Source organism: Botrytis deweyae, assembly GCF_014898535.1.
Source record: "Botrytis deweyae strain B1 chromosome Unknown BDEW_010, whole genome shotgun sequence".
Lineage (NCBI taxonomy): Eukaryota > Fungi > Ascomycota > Leotiomycetes > Helotiales > Sclerotiniaceae > Botrytis > Botrytis deweyae.
In genome coordinates this window covers 409,296-427,426 of record NW_024066217.1, presented here as the reverse complement: position 1 = coordinate 427,426, position 18,131 = coordinate 409,296, and the positions used below count along the sequence as shown (strand labels likewise).

Below are 18,131 nucleotides of genomic sequence, written 5' to 3'. Positions count from 1 at the left end.
AAATCTCTCGACTTATAAAACTACAGATATTCATTTCTACAAGATACGATGCCTAGGTAGTCACGCATCTTCCGCCCTGTCAAAAATCCAATTCATTCATTCAAGGAAACACTGCATGATCACTCCAGTTCGATAGCTACCTAGGTAGGTATTCAAGACAAATCACAATCACTACCTACGATATGCAGCAATTTCAATAACCTAGGTCCTTTTACAAAATATGAAAAGCAAGGACATGGAATTCTCAACTCTAGTGCACATTGATATCGCGATTGGAAAATAGTAGTTTTTAATAGTGGTACAAATGACAATGTAAAAGAAGTCCGAGGCTCAATACTGGATTCATGGAGGATTATTCCATATGTCTTACTAACTACTTGACGCCACCAATGCAATTATCTCAAAACATGGTATCATTTCCAAACCCCAACGCCTTTAGCCTACATATGTTGAGCAACAAAAGTAACCAACTCCGCCTCCCGCCTCCCCTCTCCGAAACTCCGCCTTTGAATCTCTTCCCCTCGCCTCTCACTACACAAACTCCCCCAAAAGAGAAAAATAAAGAATCATTAAATCCACCCCTCCGTATCAGAATCATCTTCGAAACTCGCCGAACATCGCGAATAGTTACTCTCGCTATATGCATCATCTCGATCCGCATACGTATCCCTGCCATTAACCCACCTCCCTCGTCCTTGCGCTACATATCCGTAATCCATTATAACATCATCCACGCTATTCATCAGACTTTCTAATCCCTGGTTTAATTCCTCATGTTCATCTCCCATGTATGCCGTCTCAGAGCCGATTCCGGATAATCCAATTGCGAGATTACCCCTTGCGCTTGACCTGGATGGTAGAGGTGTATAAGATTCGTTTGTATCTCTGTGAGCGCGACTCCGCATAATGCTTTTGTTCTCCTCTTCTTTCCATCTGAACCTCAATTTTCCACTTACATCCTCCCATCCACTTACTCTTCCCCACAACCATTTCTTTTCGCATTCCCTTTCGAATATAGCTTTCAAGTTTCTTTCCTCATTTCTTGTCGGTTCTGTAAACCTAAGGGTATCTTGAGCTTGATGTGTGATTCCCCAATTCATTATCGATTCTTCGAGTTCTCTCGATAATATTGACGATTCGTTATTGGATGAAAGATCTGAACAGAAAGAAAGCGATCCAGGTTGTCTCTCAAAAATAATCTCAATGCTCACCAATCCCTCCATTTCCAAAAGTGCATTAACAAAATGATTATCGCCAAGTAGCTCACACCATACTTCAAATTCCAGGGCCAAATGTCGAATCATATGTAAGTTCCTCGAATACAAGATATGATTCCCGAGCTCGAGGTAGATAGTATGAGAAGAGATGAATATGGTATCTTGAACATAGTTTATGTAAGCGTATGGATTTGAAGGGAGGTAGTAAGGTTGGGCGAAAGAAAGTGGAGTTAGAATGGAGAGAGCGAGGCGACGAGAGAGGCGATTTATGTGTAGGGCGATTGGAAAGAGACTATGAGTTGTCAAAGTTGGAACGGGTTCTTCATCTTGTTGCGTTAAAGTTGAAAAGGAAGAGGATGATCGTGGTGTAGATTTCGTGTATTGGTGTATTTCGATAACTTGCGGTTTGGGTAACGTATGCCTCCAAATGGTTCTCTGGATATCCAATGGCAATGATACAAAGTGAGGAAAAGAAGTAGAGGGTGCCCACTTGGTATTCGACAGCCGATTATAATTAATATTTGATGCAGAAGAGGAAAAGGAAAACTTGGACGAGGTACTAGAAGAACGAGAGAAAGAAAGAGATGGAGGTGCATTTGAAGAGCAATTTCGAGATCGTAGAGGTAATGAGATGGGACTGAGCCTTTCATCCACAGGTGTGAGCGGATAGTTAAATGTACCGTAGTCATGAGGTGGTTTGACGGCAGCTTTAGGAGTACTGTATTCGAACGGGCTATAAACGGATATTGAACCGGGAGATGGAAGAAAAGGATCACTAAGATCGACTCCGGGGAAATTAAAGTCTGCCATTTTGATAACTTTCGACATGTATCAATCCTGAATTTGGGATTGTGAATGAATTCGAGAGAACGTGAGACAAGAATGATTGCAATGAGAATATTGCAGAAGCAGAAAACAAGGAAGGAAGAATGAAGGATCGAAAGATAGAAATCGAAATTACTTCTAGTAAAGGCACTGGACAAGTTCGAAATAGAACTTAGATAAGATGAACAAAAATTCCGTTTCCTCTCAAGCTGAGGATGAGTAAACTTAGAAGGCTTCTTATTGTAGCCAAGAACTCTCGCACTGGATACTAAATTTAGGTAAAAAGTTCAGCCCAGCTAGCTCATTGCACTGCAAAGACCAACTGTCAAGTAAGCACGGCGATGTCATATAAATACAGATCGAGAATAAAAAACAAAAGATTAGAAGAAACACCAACAGATCAAATACAACAAAGCGATTCAAACATAGCCATCCAAACCAAATGTTAATGAATTGAACCACGAGAAAAGTAAGTGAGTGTTCGTGTTCAACAGAGAGATTGTTGGCGATATGGTGGCTGAGATCGACTGCGACTCTATGAGATCCAATATAAATAAATCTAAGTATTGAGTGAATGTTGCACCTCCACTCTTGAGCCACCCCACCAACCATCGATAGGTAGGTAACTTACCCAACCAACGAATGTCAGCACACGTGAGAAACATGACCATTGAGCGCTTGCGATGTGTTTCCGGACAGGTGATTCATGTCAGGAAGTGATGGATTTGTTGCATGTCGTAAGAAGAGGGCATTATTTAGATACTTGGCTGTGTTTCCGATTGATTGGGTGTCAACCTAAGGCTATGTCGTGTTATCATCCTCTTTAACCTTACATCTCTTTTCGTAAATGACGGGAGAGGACAACCGAAATCATGGTAATCGTACGGCGTGACCTCGTACTTGAGGATGTTTAATATCTCGTATAACAAGTCTTTTCAATGGAATCAAATCCTAAGATTGGTCAGGTCGTATCAAAAAGAGGAATTGTTGCATGTCTCGAAATATGCATGCCCTATTGCCCAGTTCCAAAAGCGTTAGAAAGACATTGTTAAAAGGGCATTTATATCAAGCTTTTAAGGATATCCCTGGTCTTGGATTGATATCAATAATCTTGTTTTTTGAGATGTGCAACAAACACGGAGACTCACCAATTGGGGATCGAGGTCCGTTAGACTCCAGTGTAAGACTGTCACGATCACATGTCCAAGACTATTAAAACTTCAGCATCTGTCTGGTGGTCTATTCAATCTAATGTCACGATTACAAGTCAGAATATATCGAAGAGCGACTAATAAACCAATTTAAGAAAGTCGAGAAAAACAGAATCATTAGAAACCCTTGCTCTCTTACAAATTGTAGTCAAACTGCTTAGCTAGCCGATGAATGTAATAAATAGTCACGTGCCACACAAATCTCTGATATCCAACACATCCCAAGCTCAATCCAATTCCTTACATACCTAGGCATGAGATGCGGCATCAAAGACTCAACAGACAAAAAATTTCATATGATAATAATTAGCATCCAACCCATCCATCCGAACTGTATCTATAACCCACCCCGCACTTCCCAAACAACCACCACCTTCGATTCTCACTGTCACGCAAATTTATAGACAGAGTTGCGAATATGTACTTTGCTTTCATTTTGATTTGATATGTTTTCTCCACTATCTATCTACGGCTTGGAGAATCGAGATGGAGATGAAAATTCATTCATCTCCAATCTATCTATCTATTTGTCTATTCGAGAAAAATAAATGGATAGATAGATAAATTCGTAAATCCGCACACAGGAAACTCCCTCAACAAATCAAAATGAAAAAATAGATAATGGAAATAAGCAAAAATTCAGAATTCAAAAGAACATCTCGCTTTCAATGCAGAATTATCTGATCCCAGCGTATGCACCCTGCTCATCCCAGCAAATATTTGTGAGAGAAGAAAATGTCTCATCGCAGAAAAGAAAAAAAATACCCTCCATCACGCTACGTAAACTCTTAATAATAGTAGCACCAGCATTAGCATTAGAATTTCCACCCAAAACTCCATTCCCAATATGATTTTTCGATCCAGAATCAGAAGTAGAAGTAAACCCATGATCTCTCCATCGATGTTGGTTGAATAAGTAAAGACATCTGCGTTGCATGCTTCCCCATCTCCATCTCCATCCTCGTCTCCATACCGATGTTAATCCTGAGCTCTATCATCAAGAACTAGCTCCTTTTGAAAAAGACCTTCATTCTCATCATCCTCCCCATCAGACTCCGCATCAAGATCAATTTCATCCGGGTTAATCTTCACTGCATTTTCCGTTCCCGTTCCCTTTCCCTTTCCCTTTTCCTCACTCAAAACCTCTCCTTTATCCACACTTCCATGTACTTCATGATCACTCTCAACCTCACTCTCCAAAATTGCCTTCTCGGTATCAGCTTCCGGATCAAGATCGAAATAAACCTTTGTATCTGCATTTTCGACTGTGGATTTGAAGGTTTGGAGGGCTTGGATTTTTGCGCTTGGTGGGGTTGATATTGATGCAGTTGGCTCGGTCGGAAGATTGGGGGGAGTCTCTCCGGGTTGGGCAGGTTGAAAGGCGGAGATACGTGGACCGATGAACTGGACTGATGGTTTAGCCTTGTGTACAAGAGGAGCTTGGGTTTGTTTTCTGGGATGGGAAAATGGGAGGGAAGGATTGTCATTGTCGGCGGCAGAAGCGGCGGAGGAAGCGAAAGAATGAATGCTGTATTCTGCGGAGCTTGGAGAGGAAGATTTGGTGGTGTCATTTTGAGGAAGAGATGTGGTTGAAACAACAAGACGGGGTCGAGGTGTGGAGTTGTTGGAGGTAGGTGTGTCTGGCATGGGAGCTGGCGCATCATAATTTGATGTAGCTGATGATGTAGATGGATTCTGAGAAGAAGATTCAGCGGCAGCAACTTCAAGGAGCCATTGTTTTCCAGTAATAATGCGAGGTGCGCGTTTTGGGGTGACGAAAGAGGGATCTTCATCTTTTTGTGGGGCATCAGATGATGCTCCGATGAGGGTTGATGTAGATCCGGCACTGGAATCTGCTTGATATGGTTGATGTCTGATGGTACCAGTGTCTTCATCTTGACGACCAAAATCCTGGATCGATGTATTATCTCCCAATTCCTCCTCGACCTCATCGGCCCACGAACCTGCCTTCAAAGCTGAGCCTCTCAAACTGGGAATGACATCATGTTGTCTCTGCAACGCTGCCAGTCTCTTTCTCTGCACCACTAAAACCGAATCAACAACTGCATCCACTTTCGAACCATCGCCCATTCCCTCAACTCGACTTCCACGTCTGTTGGTCCTAACTCCCAGTTCTGTTGGAGGAAACATGGGTCTTCTCTTTTCAGGTTCTTTCTCCAATTCCTGCAAGTCCCCTTCACAATTATCTCTCTCGAATTGCAAGATCAATCCAAAATCTCGGTAAGCACCCGACCTGGTTAAAAGACCGAAAGCACTCCCAGCTTCATCCATACTGGAAAACTCCATTCGTAGAGTTCCTTCTTCATCGATGTACCATTCGAGCAAGCTGTTAGCCTTAAACTCATTTCTGTTTTTCAAATCATACACGAGAGTTCGAAGGGAAATAGTTGGAGGGAAATTGGGGATCGTAAGGACGCGAGTACGATTCAGCTCAAAGATCGTCCTAAATTTTGCTGGAGAGAAAGGGTATGTGGGAGTATGAATATGTGTGACAATCGCCTTGCCCACATTCTCACCACCCGAATCTGTTGCCCTGAGCGTAATGGGATGAGCATTCGCATACTCAACATAAGCCTTGGCATCCTCCTGATTGATGAACGTAACCAGCGCCGACTTACTACCCGTCAACTTCAATGTGTCTAATAGAACTGCTGAGTAGATCCTACCACCTCTAACCCTCGTAAGAACATCCCTCAGGTCCATATACTCTGGAATACCCCCAATATGGACACCTCTCAAAAAATCACCATCGCCTGACCCAGGAACATAAAGTATCCCGTATCTAAAATAGTCCGGAATGTTACGATTTTTTGGATCACAATCACCCATGTGAGTCATGATCTCACCATCTCTCTGGTGAGATGTTGTCCAGATAGTGGTTCCTGCTCTCAAATCGGCGAGTTCGGCGAATCGGGAACGAGTTGATGCATTTGAATTGCGTGTGTTGAATCTATCATAGTAGACATTGCGATTAGGCTGGCTTTGATTAGCATAATCATGACCCCTCACAGCCTTTTCTGGAGATAACTCAAAACCGGCTTTGAGGACAGCAGGAGCAGGAACATTGATGAAATTTGCATGTGCCTGTTGTTGAAAGAGAAGTTGATCTTCTATTTTGATTACCGGATCCTCATCTTCATCATCAGAGGCAAGAACGTCATCGAGCGTGGAGGTGTTGTAGTCGTGAATGGTTCTTCTCTTTTGGGTGGTGGGGAGAATGGGAAAGCTGGGTGGAACCGATAAATTACCGTCTTCACCTCGCTGAAGATTGACTGTGTTGGGAAGATGGGTTGCTTCGCTGAAGTTGACTGGGTGATGAGAGTGCCTGGATTCTTCCTGAGTGCTGATTTTCTTTATGGCCGCATCGATGATGGGATGTGTTGTTCGTGGCCTGAATGGGATGCGGTGGTTGGTTTCATCCACGGAAAATGGGTCGGGGTTCTTGCCTTTAAAGGAAGCATCGGTGAGACTATCATTGATGGCCATGTGATCAGTCTCTCGAGACTCGATGCGTTCCCAAAGAATAGCATTTTCCCTTCTCAATCTTGGCACTACAACTCTCAACTCCTCCAATTCTTCGGCATCAGGATTTTGTAGCTTTCTCGTAATTGACTCCGAATTGTTGGCAACGTTACCCAGTGCTCTAGCAATGATGACGGAACTCTTGATAGCTTCATCTTTATCCCTTGTAGCATGGGCGAGGTCGTTCTCGAGGACAGCAATACGAATTTGCAACTTTGTGACGAGGTCTGCATATTCGGGAGATTCTGCATAAGCTGCATATTCTGCATTTGCTTGTTGATGTTTAGCATGCTTTGCTATGCGTTGTGAGTGTGAGGTGAGACCGAATGATGGAGGGGTGGCATAAGAAGAGTGTTGGCCAATATGATCGAGTCTCGAAGACTCACCCCCATTTCGGGAAGACAAAGGTATGTCCATGATTTCGTAGTATTGGTGGATTTAGTATATCATGAGTAATGCTATTTCGATTTGAGTGTGGTCTTTGCTGGGCAACAACTCGGAGGCTTTGATTGAGGATAAAGATGTCGAATTTTGTTGTGCGAAGACAAACTGTGAAGTGCCGCAATCTGAAGAGCAAAATGGTGAAACTGGCAGCACAGAAGATAAATAATGTGAAGTAGTGTACTTGAGGAAGTCTGCGAGACTCGAAGCAAGTATGTGATCGGATATTGCAAGTATTTGAAGAAAGCAAGGTGATGGTTTGAATAAATAAGTATCTACAAGTTTGTAGAGATATCTAAAGTTGAGAGTTGTAATAGGAAGAGAAAGTATGGGTTATGACTTGAAAAAACAAGTATTGCGAGTAGTAGAGAGAGATATCTAAGGTTGTTGATTGTAAAAGAAAGAGAAACCAGAATGGAGGGAAGAGGTCGGAGGTCTTTCCTAAAAGGACAACAAGAATGGTCGGTCGAGGCGCCAGCTCGAGATTCTAGGCAGAAAAAGAGGAGAAGAGGAGATTGTGGATCCAAGTGAATATCTTGCTGTGTATGCTCGGATCAACTTCGAGTCAGGGGGCAAGGGGACTTTCCTAAAAGTGAATCGGGGAACTTGAAGAATCTTAGATATCTAGATCGTGTATTCCAAGGTTCTTTCAAGTACCTAGAGAAGCCTCAATCTCAACACTCCTAAACCATGCTTCTACCTCTCTTGCCAACCCAGTTCAATCTGAAGCTGTAGATGTTCTTGACAGCCAAAAGATAGATCCCCAACCCACAGCAGAAGAAGATGGTCTCAAGTCCAATGCAAAACCAGAATGTTTCATGAACTAAACAGTTGAGAATGTAACAAGTGAACAAAATGCAAGAGCCGAGTATGATGACTTCTTTGGGAATTGTTGCCTGGACAGACATCGTGTAGCTATTTTGTGAGATGGTACTTGTAAATGGATCTTTGGCTTTCATACTTTGAAGAGAAGAAAAGTCCAAAATCGAATGATTCACTCACTAGCTCTCTAATCATGTGGAATACAGCCCACAGCCACAGGCTATCAGATTCCTGAAATTTACATTTAATAGTCTGTCAGTCTAGACTATTGGACACTGTGCACAAGCAAATTAGATGGGAACTGTTGTCCAGTTTTTCATCCAGAAACCGAATGTAACAAACGACACAAACGACCATTAATTCCCTTGCACTAGACAACGGATGAATACAGAAACTTCATAATATTAACAGTACCAACTATTTGATACCTCCTCAATAATGCACTTATTCAGACTGAATGAGACATTCCATTATGTGACACTATCGCCATTCACCTGTGGTATCAACAAAGCTCCATCCATTAATAAATATATTCAACAAAGACCATATGCCTTTTAACTTTTCCCCAAACACCGTACCCTATCGCCGAGTTGAACGCCCCGCAGTCATGAATTCCATCATTTGTTAAAGATCCAATATTTTAAGTTCTTTGCTTTTTCTGGAGACTCTTACTTTCCCGTTTGCCTCTCGTTGCCTCTGCTGGTGTAGATGTCACGGTTGACCTAGTAGCTTCCTTATGGTGTCCTCCTTCAGCAGCATTAATAGCGCCCTCTCCATATCTGTATCCATCTGTTGTATTTTGAAGTTGATGCGGCCCCAAAGCAACTGGTGGTCTCATTTCAATTTCCTTTTCCCTCTTTCGAAGATATCGTCTTCGGAAATAGAATGCGATAAGCCACGCAAGTGTTATTCCAACAACAAGTACAATAAGCATTGCAACCCATTTCGCATGACTAGAGAACCTGGAAGAGAATTAGCTATTTATATGACCGTTTCCATGTAAAAATTACATACCAAGATTGATTTGTGCTACCTGAACTTGACCCCGATGAACTCGACGAAGTAGCAGAACTTCCACTGCTCGATGTAGTAGTCGATGCCGATTGCGTATTGCAATATTGTTGGTACCAAGTCTCGATACTTTGTAAATCCGTTTCCGACGTACAGCTTGCAGCACCACACACAGAAGATACCCCAGAGGTTCCAGTAAGGAAAGGCGTCAATCTAGAATCTGCGCAAAAACAAGAGCTAGAGACATCGGCCGTAACTGGAGGAATGCAAGCCCCTTGAACATCGGAAAGAGGTCCACATTGCGAGGCACACGATGGAAGGCCGGATGAGAATGGAACAATTGAGCCGTCTTGTAATTGTTGGGCTCCGACAATAGCGGGTAGAATTGCCGTCGCAAATAAGAGGATGGATCGATACATTGTGTGGGATGTTGGTAGACGATGGTCTTCGCGATTGCGACAATAATTTACTATTATCTTCCCACTCTTCCACTAACTACTCGTCGCTCGCAGGTTTCTATACTTGTTTGGTATATATGGCGTGCGGATATCTCCCGTGGAATGCGGATAGGAGATATTTTTGAGGGGAGTTCAATATAAGATTGGAATGTCGCCTTCCAGTCGTGTTGCTCGATGGATGGATGAACGGATGGCAGAATGGATGATGGATTCGACGCTGTAACAATTGATCGCTCGTGATGATATGATCATAGTCCAGGATACTTGTGTTGCGACTTATTTTCTTCTCTCCATCCAAGTAATTTCGGTAGTGGCTAATATTGGAAGAAGGTGCCAAGGTTTGGGACTGTTTCGGTTTGGATTGTCAATATACTTGAGTAGTAAAACGATTGACACATTAAATAATGTTGATGAAAGATTGTTGATGAATGAATGTAAGAAACAGTTGGTAGTAGGATCGCAGTCTGAAGGATTCCTGAGTGGAAGGAGTTGGTTGTTTGTTGCAAAAGAGTACTTTGCTGTGGTAGAAAAGATGGAAGGGGAAGGGAAGTGAAGGGAAGGGCAAGGTTAATTGAATGTGGAGATCTACAGCGTACTGTAATAATAAGCTAAATGCAGGCCTTTTGCGGGGGCAGATGGAAGTAAAAGAATACGAGATGTTGCTTTACTATTGATTCACTTGAATGAGTATATCTTTACGTGTTGTGTTATTCACATATGTTGTGAGATTATGTAGTAACGACGTTGTTTATATTTTTTTCATATATACAGATATGTATATGTATATGTATATATATATATATATAAAGCCCCTACATTCTACCACTTATGAACTCCTCATCATTTCTTCATATATGTCATACCAATACCTGCCTACCTAACCATCTACCCACCCATCTAGCAATCATCTTCTCATCGGAAAATTTGATGTTTCCGTTCTGTTTCTTCTTCCCCCCACAACTATACCGTGTTAAGTGGTAAAAGTGGTCAGGTAAGGTAAGCTCTGCAGGAACGTTTTGACAAATTGCAGAATTATGGAATTATAGTGGACTCTTAACGATTAAGTTTCAAACTAAAAGATTTTATTAACCTTATGTCCGCTTAAGTGACGCTTAATAAGGTTAATTCATCAGGGGTCAATCAAATATCGAGATTCTCTCACTCTGTATAAAGACCTATCGTAGAGACTTTCTTATACTGCTCGTGTATGATCCTTAACCGAACACTTTCACTAAACACATCTCTATCGCTTTAAGAGAATATGATCAAGTGATCTCGAAATAACTTTTGCATGGTGTGCATTTCAGGATGAAGATTGGTCGATATCTAGGTAGTGAGACAGATACAACACGATGTGATATTCATAAATCTGCTCGATTAAGTATAAGAGCGACGCCAGTCATCATCATTGCGTTACCCCTCAGTATTGATTCTCCTACCTAGTACTTATTACTACTCCGTATGCGCACTTGCTTTTTCCACAGACACACGGTCATCCTGATCTCTGCTCAGCTCAGATATTTCCATTTGTCTAACACTTCACAAAGTTTCACAATTCAAATTATGACCAAGAAAATTCGAGTTTTGAACATACGCGTTGCAGGTTACACCTGTTTTTCGTCCAGCGTTTAATATAGGCGCTCTTGGATGTTGGACTAGTACAACTATACTGGCGGTTGCATTTTGGACGAATTCCTTTGGAACTCGTCAATTGAACAATGATAGATACGAGATTGCGGTCTTAGTTCGCAGATGTGAAAAAAGTCGAGAAATTCAGTGACATTGGTAATAGGCACAGGATTCCTGAGTATGTCTCTCTCAAAGGGAAAGAGGAATCATGGTTACTCATATATCACATAGTTGTGATTGCGACAGCATCCGCTCGCCACGAAGGCTGCGCTAAAGTTTGTTTTTGGGAAACAATATGCCCAAAATTGAGACCGGACGAGATGTCCATTATATCCATGTACAGATGATGATGTTTCTGTTTCTATTGACTCGTTGATGTTGCACATCATTGATATGAAGAATGATACATATTCCAGGAACATCAATGCCAGGCGGACGACCCGTTTCAGGACGACAAGCCGATGCCTTGATCACTTCAGAAATTGATGATAATACGTATTCAACTTTGAAAGACTTTCCAGAGAAATTAAGTCCTGTTGGGAAGGTAAATAATCTGTTGTTGAATTTGGCAGGGAAAAGGAATAAAACTTATACTGTTCCAATCCCCCTCATTTATAAGTTATCGGATTCCCACCCTCATTATCAGATCAATCAATCCCACCGCCCTGGCAGAAACTTCAAAAGTTTTGTTGCATATCTGCTTCAGGCTATGGTGCCTGAAGAGTCCCTATAAATCCTATATCATTCCTAGTCTCGGAGCTATGTTCACATCAATTCCATTGTCACCAACAAGCACTGGAGATATTATAACTTCATTCATTCTAGCCGTCACCTCTCCTATCACGAACCCCGCTTCCTTCTTGCAAAGTGTTGACTGCAAAACATGGTCTTGTATCCACAACATTGATTCGGAAAATCCATTCTATCCACTCGTCAACTCTATTTACCATCCCTTCTCAATCAGGAAGAAAAATGAAGTTGGTCTTCCCACCAACCACGAAATTTCACACCATAAACATGGACATTATCTCGTAGACCACGGAATACGATTCTTCCACTCCATCGCCAAAAGAATCAGAGGAATAGGATATAGATGTTCCCCGCTCAAGACATCACGAGCACACAATTTGACATGCACGAAGTACCCGGTGAGTTGTTCAACGAGAATAGAAGGAAAGCAGAGGCTTTTTGTCTTCGAGTTGAGATATACGATGTTCTGCACATAAGCACTAATAGTATTCTGAATAGAGAACTCTTCTACATTCTTTCTATCAAAGGAAATCAGATTTACCAATTGATCGGCCTTCTTCTGATTTACTTACTGTCTGAGAGTGCGTATATTGAAAGTGGTTCGGCGAACCAATACCTAGGCTGAACACCAGTACATGGGAAAGCGCTTTCTGAAAGGAGATAGATAGCTCGATTGTGAAGAAGGCTGGGCCAAAGTGAGGGTAAAGGTGAGAGCGAGTACTTGACATCGAGAACGAAAGGGGGTATGTAAGGTTATCTACTATCAAGAAATATAAACGAATAACTAGAAAGATTTCAACCTCAATCATTTGACAAACGAGTCAATATAACATTTGTCCCAAATAACGAAAATGTAAATGTAAATAATAAACGTGTATCTTCTCCAGTAGCATACTAGATACCAATCACCATAAACATCTCAAGTTCCACGTAATATCTTCCCTTCTGCTAAACCGTTTCTTTCTTTTTTCTTGCGCAGAAAATGTTCCGCATATCGAGAGTCACACATATACACACACATATACACACACATATACACACACATATACACACACATATATACATACATATACACACATATATATACACATATACACATACATATATACATACATATACACACACATATATACACATATATACACATATATATATACATACACACACAAATCGCAAAGAACAAATAGCAAACTCTCTAATAGTAAGATCTTACAAATTACCATTTTCACCCCCTGCCCGAGTCGATCACACATCGATTTGCAGGTACCTAGTATTCATAGGTAATCTTACACATCGCTAACCCCAGACCTCGAAGTTCAACTCACGATTGTACAGGATGCAGGTGATTCGTATCATCGCTGAGAATGAGGATTCTATTTTTATTTTCGACTTCTATATCTCTATCTCTGTATCTCTATGATTTAGTTTGGTTTATAACTACAACTACAATTATTCATGGATAGATATATAAGATAGAATAAGTTTATGAACAGAAGTATAAATGTATAAAAATAGCTAATGCTAATATAAAATTAAAGAGAAATAAGGGGTTAGTTAGTATTTAGTGTTTAGTGTTTATTCATCGATTTACTAATCGATTGATTGATCACTGGTGGATTAGTATACCTATAAAATGATTATGAGAGTTTAATGAATGGGGATGAAATAGTAGGTACCTAGGTATTATAAGGGGTTCGCGATGGGGAGACTATCGAGTATGTATAGTTATTAGGGTACGAGATATTAGGTAGGGTAGGGTAGGTAGAGAGATATGCGAGTACTGATACTGGGCTAGGACTGGGTATTTAGATTATTATTTTTCCATCTATTTATCACATATGCATGCATATAGGTAGGTATACATATATATGGATATATATATATATATAGATACCCCAATTCCCAATCTACAAACCCGCCATAAAATCATAAAATAAATACAACGCACCCACACCCATACAATCGACTCTAAACCCAACCCCAGCCTCAAACCAATTTCCCATCTTTACTTCACTTCACAAACGCGGGGTTGGGCTAACCTACGAGTAGATGTGGGGAAAGCGCGTGGTGTTTTTATGTCAAAACCCCTGAATGTGACCCATATAAATAGGCTGGCGGGCTGCGTGTAATATATGTCAGATATACGTATGTGAGATGTTGTCTATCTATTGATCTATAGGTTCAGGTAGGTATGTGATAAGAAGGGAGGGAATGATATATAGGTAGGAGTGAGTGAGTGAAGGGAATTATGTTGAATGGATTTACTGTTCTTATATATTAGCTTAGCATTAGTCATCAAATCATCATCTCTTGATTCAATAGTCTTGATACGATAGTTGTTAGTACACTGCAAGTCTCCTTGTACCTATAATAAAGTTTTTTGTTATTGTGGATTTTAGAGAATTTTTGTTTTAGTATACTTTACTGCTTGATGCAAGGGGTTTGGGGATAATTATCTCTCGAGTACTTCTTGAGTTACGTTAACAACTCGATATTGAAAGCTCCTAAGCAATTTCAACACAGCTTTCGATTCCACACAGGAAAAAAACATGGGCAATACATCTTCCCAAAACGCATTCCCAGTCAATGGCAAGGTACGCACTTCTCTATCCATCCATTCCTCCCCAAACTCAAAACTCACCCACCAAAAGACCATCCTAATCACCGGCGGCTCCCGCGGCATGGGCCAAGAAGTCGGTCGTCAACTCTCCCAAAAAGGCGCACACATCGTCATCGTCGCGCGCGACGCTCAAAAACTGGAACAAGCAATCTCCTACATCCAGCTGGGGGCCGCCCACCCCTCCACCCAGCGCTTCCACCACATCAGCGCGGATCTCTGCTCCGCGACCGAATGCGCACGTGTGATCGACGAGGTGGTGGCCTGGAACGGGGCGCCCCCGGATACCGTGTGGTGTTGTGCAGGGAGCGCGTATCCGGCGCTGTTTGTCGATACGCCGGTCGAGCAGATCGAGAAACAGATGGCGAGTAACTATATGACGAGTGCGTATATGGCGCACGCGACGTTGAGAAGCTGGCTCAAGCCATTAGAAGATGCGCAAGCGGGTGATCCCGCATCTAGTAAAGCGGAGCGCGAGAGCAATGCTGCACCCCCTGCCCGCCATCTCATTTTCACAGCGTCGTTTGTGGCGCTGTACAGTTTTGCGGGGTATGCACCGTATAGTCCTTCCAAAGCGGCGCTGCGCTCGCTTTCCGATTCGCTTTCGCAGGAGATGAATTTATATGCTGCGGCTTTTCCGGATGCGCCGCGGGTGAGGGTACATACTATTTTTCCGGCTACGATTTTGACGGAATCGTACGAGACGGAGAATCTCACTAAGCACGGTCTTACTCTGCAGCTTGAGGAAGGTGATGAGGGTCGAACACCACATGTTATTGCGGAGAGGAGTATTAAGGGGTTAGAGGGAGGAGAGGAACTCATCACGACGGATATGCTTACGTGGTTGGTCAAGGGGGGTGTGCTTGGAGGTAGTGTGAGAGGTGGATTTGGAAGAGTTATTTTGAGTTGGATTTTAGCTGGTTTGATGGGCATCGTGATGGTATTTGTCAGGGCGGATATGGATCGGAAGGCTAGAGCCTGGGGGAGAAAATTTGGTGTGGCTAGGAGTGCGAAGAAATGATTTTTGGGTGTAGGGGTAATTTTGGCATGTTTTCAAGTGTTCGTATGTGAACAAGAAAGTGTTTTCGAGTTATGTAAATCAAAGCTAAGTCATCAGCAATGATGCAATTTTCCATTCTCAATCCTCTTCTCGTTCCTATAGGACTTTCTAGAATCGCAATATTTCCAGTCTACAAGAAATCCTGTCAGGAGAGACTTCGTCATGAATTTTACCGAAGGACATATGAAAATAGACGGAATTCTTGCTAGTGGGCATTTATCACCAACACGACAGGGCGGATAACGAACTCTTAGAATGGATCATGATGATAGAGCTCTATACCAGGAAATTTTCAAAACAACAAATTCGAGATTAAGCTTTATATAGAAAGAATCATTAATCGACCAAATTTCCCAACTGTTGCGACAGAAGTCGTAGTGTATATTATGCGAGCACAGAAAGAGTTCTTTCCGTCTACCCCATCCTCCCACAATCCCCACTAGCCTAGAAGGATAAACTTCATTTGTATTCATATCGTAATCTGCTTTTGCCATGTGGAGTTGCTTTCAAATTTTTCAACATTTTTGAATGTTCTAGGGCAGTTTCGTAGAATTGGGTATCGACACTCCACTATCTCGTTAACAATACAGAGCGAAGAATTATCGCTCCTAAGCAACCCAAAAAATGATGCTTCAACATTTCACATCATTTCAGACATTCATGCTTCGTTATTTTGGTGTACACATCTATTAGAAGATGGTAGGCTTCCTTATCAACGCTCGTGAGTGGAGGGGAGAATAGTAATGAAGAGTAATGAATAGGTATGTGTAATTATAGATTCAGAGCCCAGATCTGGTTCAAGAACAAACGAAATTGGTACCGAGAGAGTTGTTCCCAGAATGCAAAGTAAGGAGCTGTGGCCGCATACTGTGGATCATTTCTGGTGCAGATATCTGGTGGGGAGCTTCAATTACAAACTCCAGCTGGAGTTCATCTGGCCAGAACCTTATGGAGTAGAACATCAAGTTCTCCAAAATAATGCGGGTCGAGTACTCAATCGAATGCCACATACACACCAGCAGTTTGTCTTTATCGTTATCCATCGCCGTGTTCCAGACCCCTCCTCACATTTTCAAAGTTTAGGGTATATGAAGGGTATAATTAGGACAAATGTAATGAATGCTATGCAAATACAGAAGTTTCTTCCTCCTCACCCACTCAAGGTGAACAGTAGCTTTAAGATAAATGCAATGTTTACATGTTGCATGTATACTAGGACACTCCTAGATGTTCAGAGGAGAGCATGATTGAGACTGAGATTACCAAATACAAGCACATAGATAGAAAATAGCAAGCGCAAAAAGTACATCTCAAGCATTAGCAGAATGAAAACTCTTTCTATACACAATTAACACTGAGTCGTGTTCTGTACTAACAGCACGTGGATGCATTGGATGAAATGAATGAAGGTTTTCTAAGGGGGGGGCTACCGTTTGATATCAGATGAAAATGCTTGTGTGTACTAGGTGCCTTCCTAGCTACATACGGAGTACAACGGCTAGAGAACAATCAAAGATAAAAATAGAAAGACTAAAGAGCATCACGTGATAATACCAAGTCTCCTGAATTTGCTGCATAGCCACGTTTTAATCCATACGATCCGTTACCATGGTACAGATAAGTACCGCGCGCGTGGGCTGTCACCAACTAAATACTCACCATGGCCAACCCAAGGCATGTATGATCGTTATCTGCAGAAAAAGGTACTCGGTGCTCGGGAAGGAAAGTGCCTCTCCGCACTGTATGTACCATGGAATTCTGTACGTAATCCGAAAATCCGTAATCCGTACACCGTACACCGTCAACACAATCCATTACTTGTGTACGCGCAGCTATTCTTGCAAAATAATTGTATTGGCAGAAAGAATGACGACCCCTTTGATACATGTTTTATAATTCGGTTGATGGACGAATTACAGACTGCAACAGAAAGGTGTTCGTTGTTCCTGGCTAAGGAAATGGAACCTGCTTTCGAATCTGCCGTTTTCTTTTTTCATGCATATGGATTGTCCAATCGAGACAATCTAATCTTGTGACACCCACTACGTCTGAAAAACGGATAGTCGGAAAAAGATACGGTGCCGGCAAGGATAAAGAAGATGGGGATGTCCGTCGAATACGATGCATAATAGCGCTTTGAAAAGCAATATAACGGCAAAAGGAATTGATGCCGAGCATTGGAGAGAAAGAGTTTAGAATTTGATCTTTCTTTTTTCCAAACTCCATGGTGGTTCCTGGCTTGATGAAAGTACCGGCATGGACATGGGCATGGATGAGTTAAACGTTCGTTCATTCATGAACCCACTTTGGATTAGAAGAGCATGCGGCGGTGAGAGAAAGGATTGTGAATGTACGATTATGCTGCACTCGTGTTAGCTTCAATGAATGGCTCATCCGGTGCTCCTCTCATATATGCAGGTAGATTAGATCGACTACCTAGCATTATTCATTGTATCCGCACTCTGACTATGAAAGGAAATGAGTCTACGCAAAAATGCTCACAGGCACTAGACATAGCCGGAGATGGCAATCCTATCGCTCTGGCGG

General features: G+C 42.0%; 4 protein-coding genes across 4 annotated transcripts; 1 reads left to right on the top strand and 3 right to left on the bottom strand.

The window, feature by feature from the left end:
• Nucleotides 1-569: 569 nt before the first annotated feature.
• On the bottom strand, nt 570-2,027 carry EAE98_005216 (uncharacterized protein; the record flags this gene model as incomplete). Its single annotated transcript, XM_038952837.1, has 1 exon — nt 570-2,027. The coding sequence occupies one exon, from the start codon at nt 2,025-2,027 to the stop codon at nt 570-572; it is 1,458 nt and encodes a 485-aa protein (XP_038810679.1).
• A 2,204-nt stretch (nt 2,028-4,231) lies between these two features.
• Nucleotides 4,232-7,213, bottom strand: EAE98_005215 (uncharacterized protein; the record flags this gene model as incomplete). Its single annotated transcript, XM_038952836.1, has 1 exon — nt 4,232-7,213. One exon carries the CDS (start codon nt 7,211-7,213, stop codon nt 4,232-4,234), a length of 2,982 nt encoding a protein of 993 aa, XP_038810678.1.
• Nucleotides 7,214-8,699: 1,486 nt separating this feature from the next.
• Nucleotides 8,700-9,489, bottom strand: EAE98_005214 (uncharacterized protein; the record flags this gene model as incomplete). The annotated part of the gene is made up of 2 exons (XM_038952835.1): nt 8,700-9,021; nt 9,074-9,489. The coding sequence occupies 2 exons, from the start codon at nt 9,487-9,489 to the stop codon at nt 8,700-8,702; spliced, it is 738 nt and encodes a 245-aa protein (XP_038810677.1).
• Nucleotides 9,490-14,456: 4,967 nt separating this feature from the next.
• Nucleotides 14,457-15,545, top strand: EAE98_005213 (uncharacterized protein; the record flags this gene model as incomplete). The annotated part of the gene is made up of 2 exons (XM_038952834.1): nt 14,457-14,501; nt 14,559-15,545. The coding sequence occupies 2 exons, from the start codon at nt 14,457-14,459 to the stop codon at nt 15,543-15,545; spliced, it is 1,032 nt and encodes a 343-aa protein (XP_038810676.1).
• Between the last annotated feature and the right edge of the window lie 2,586 nt (nt 15,546-18,131).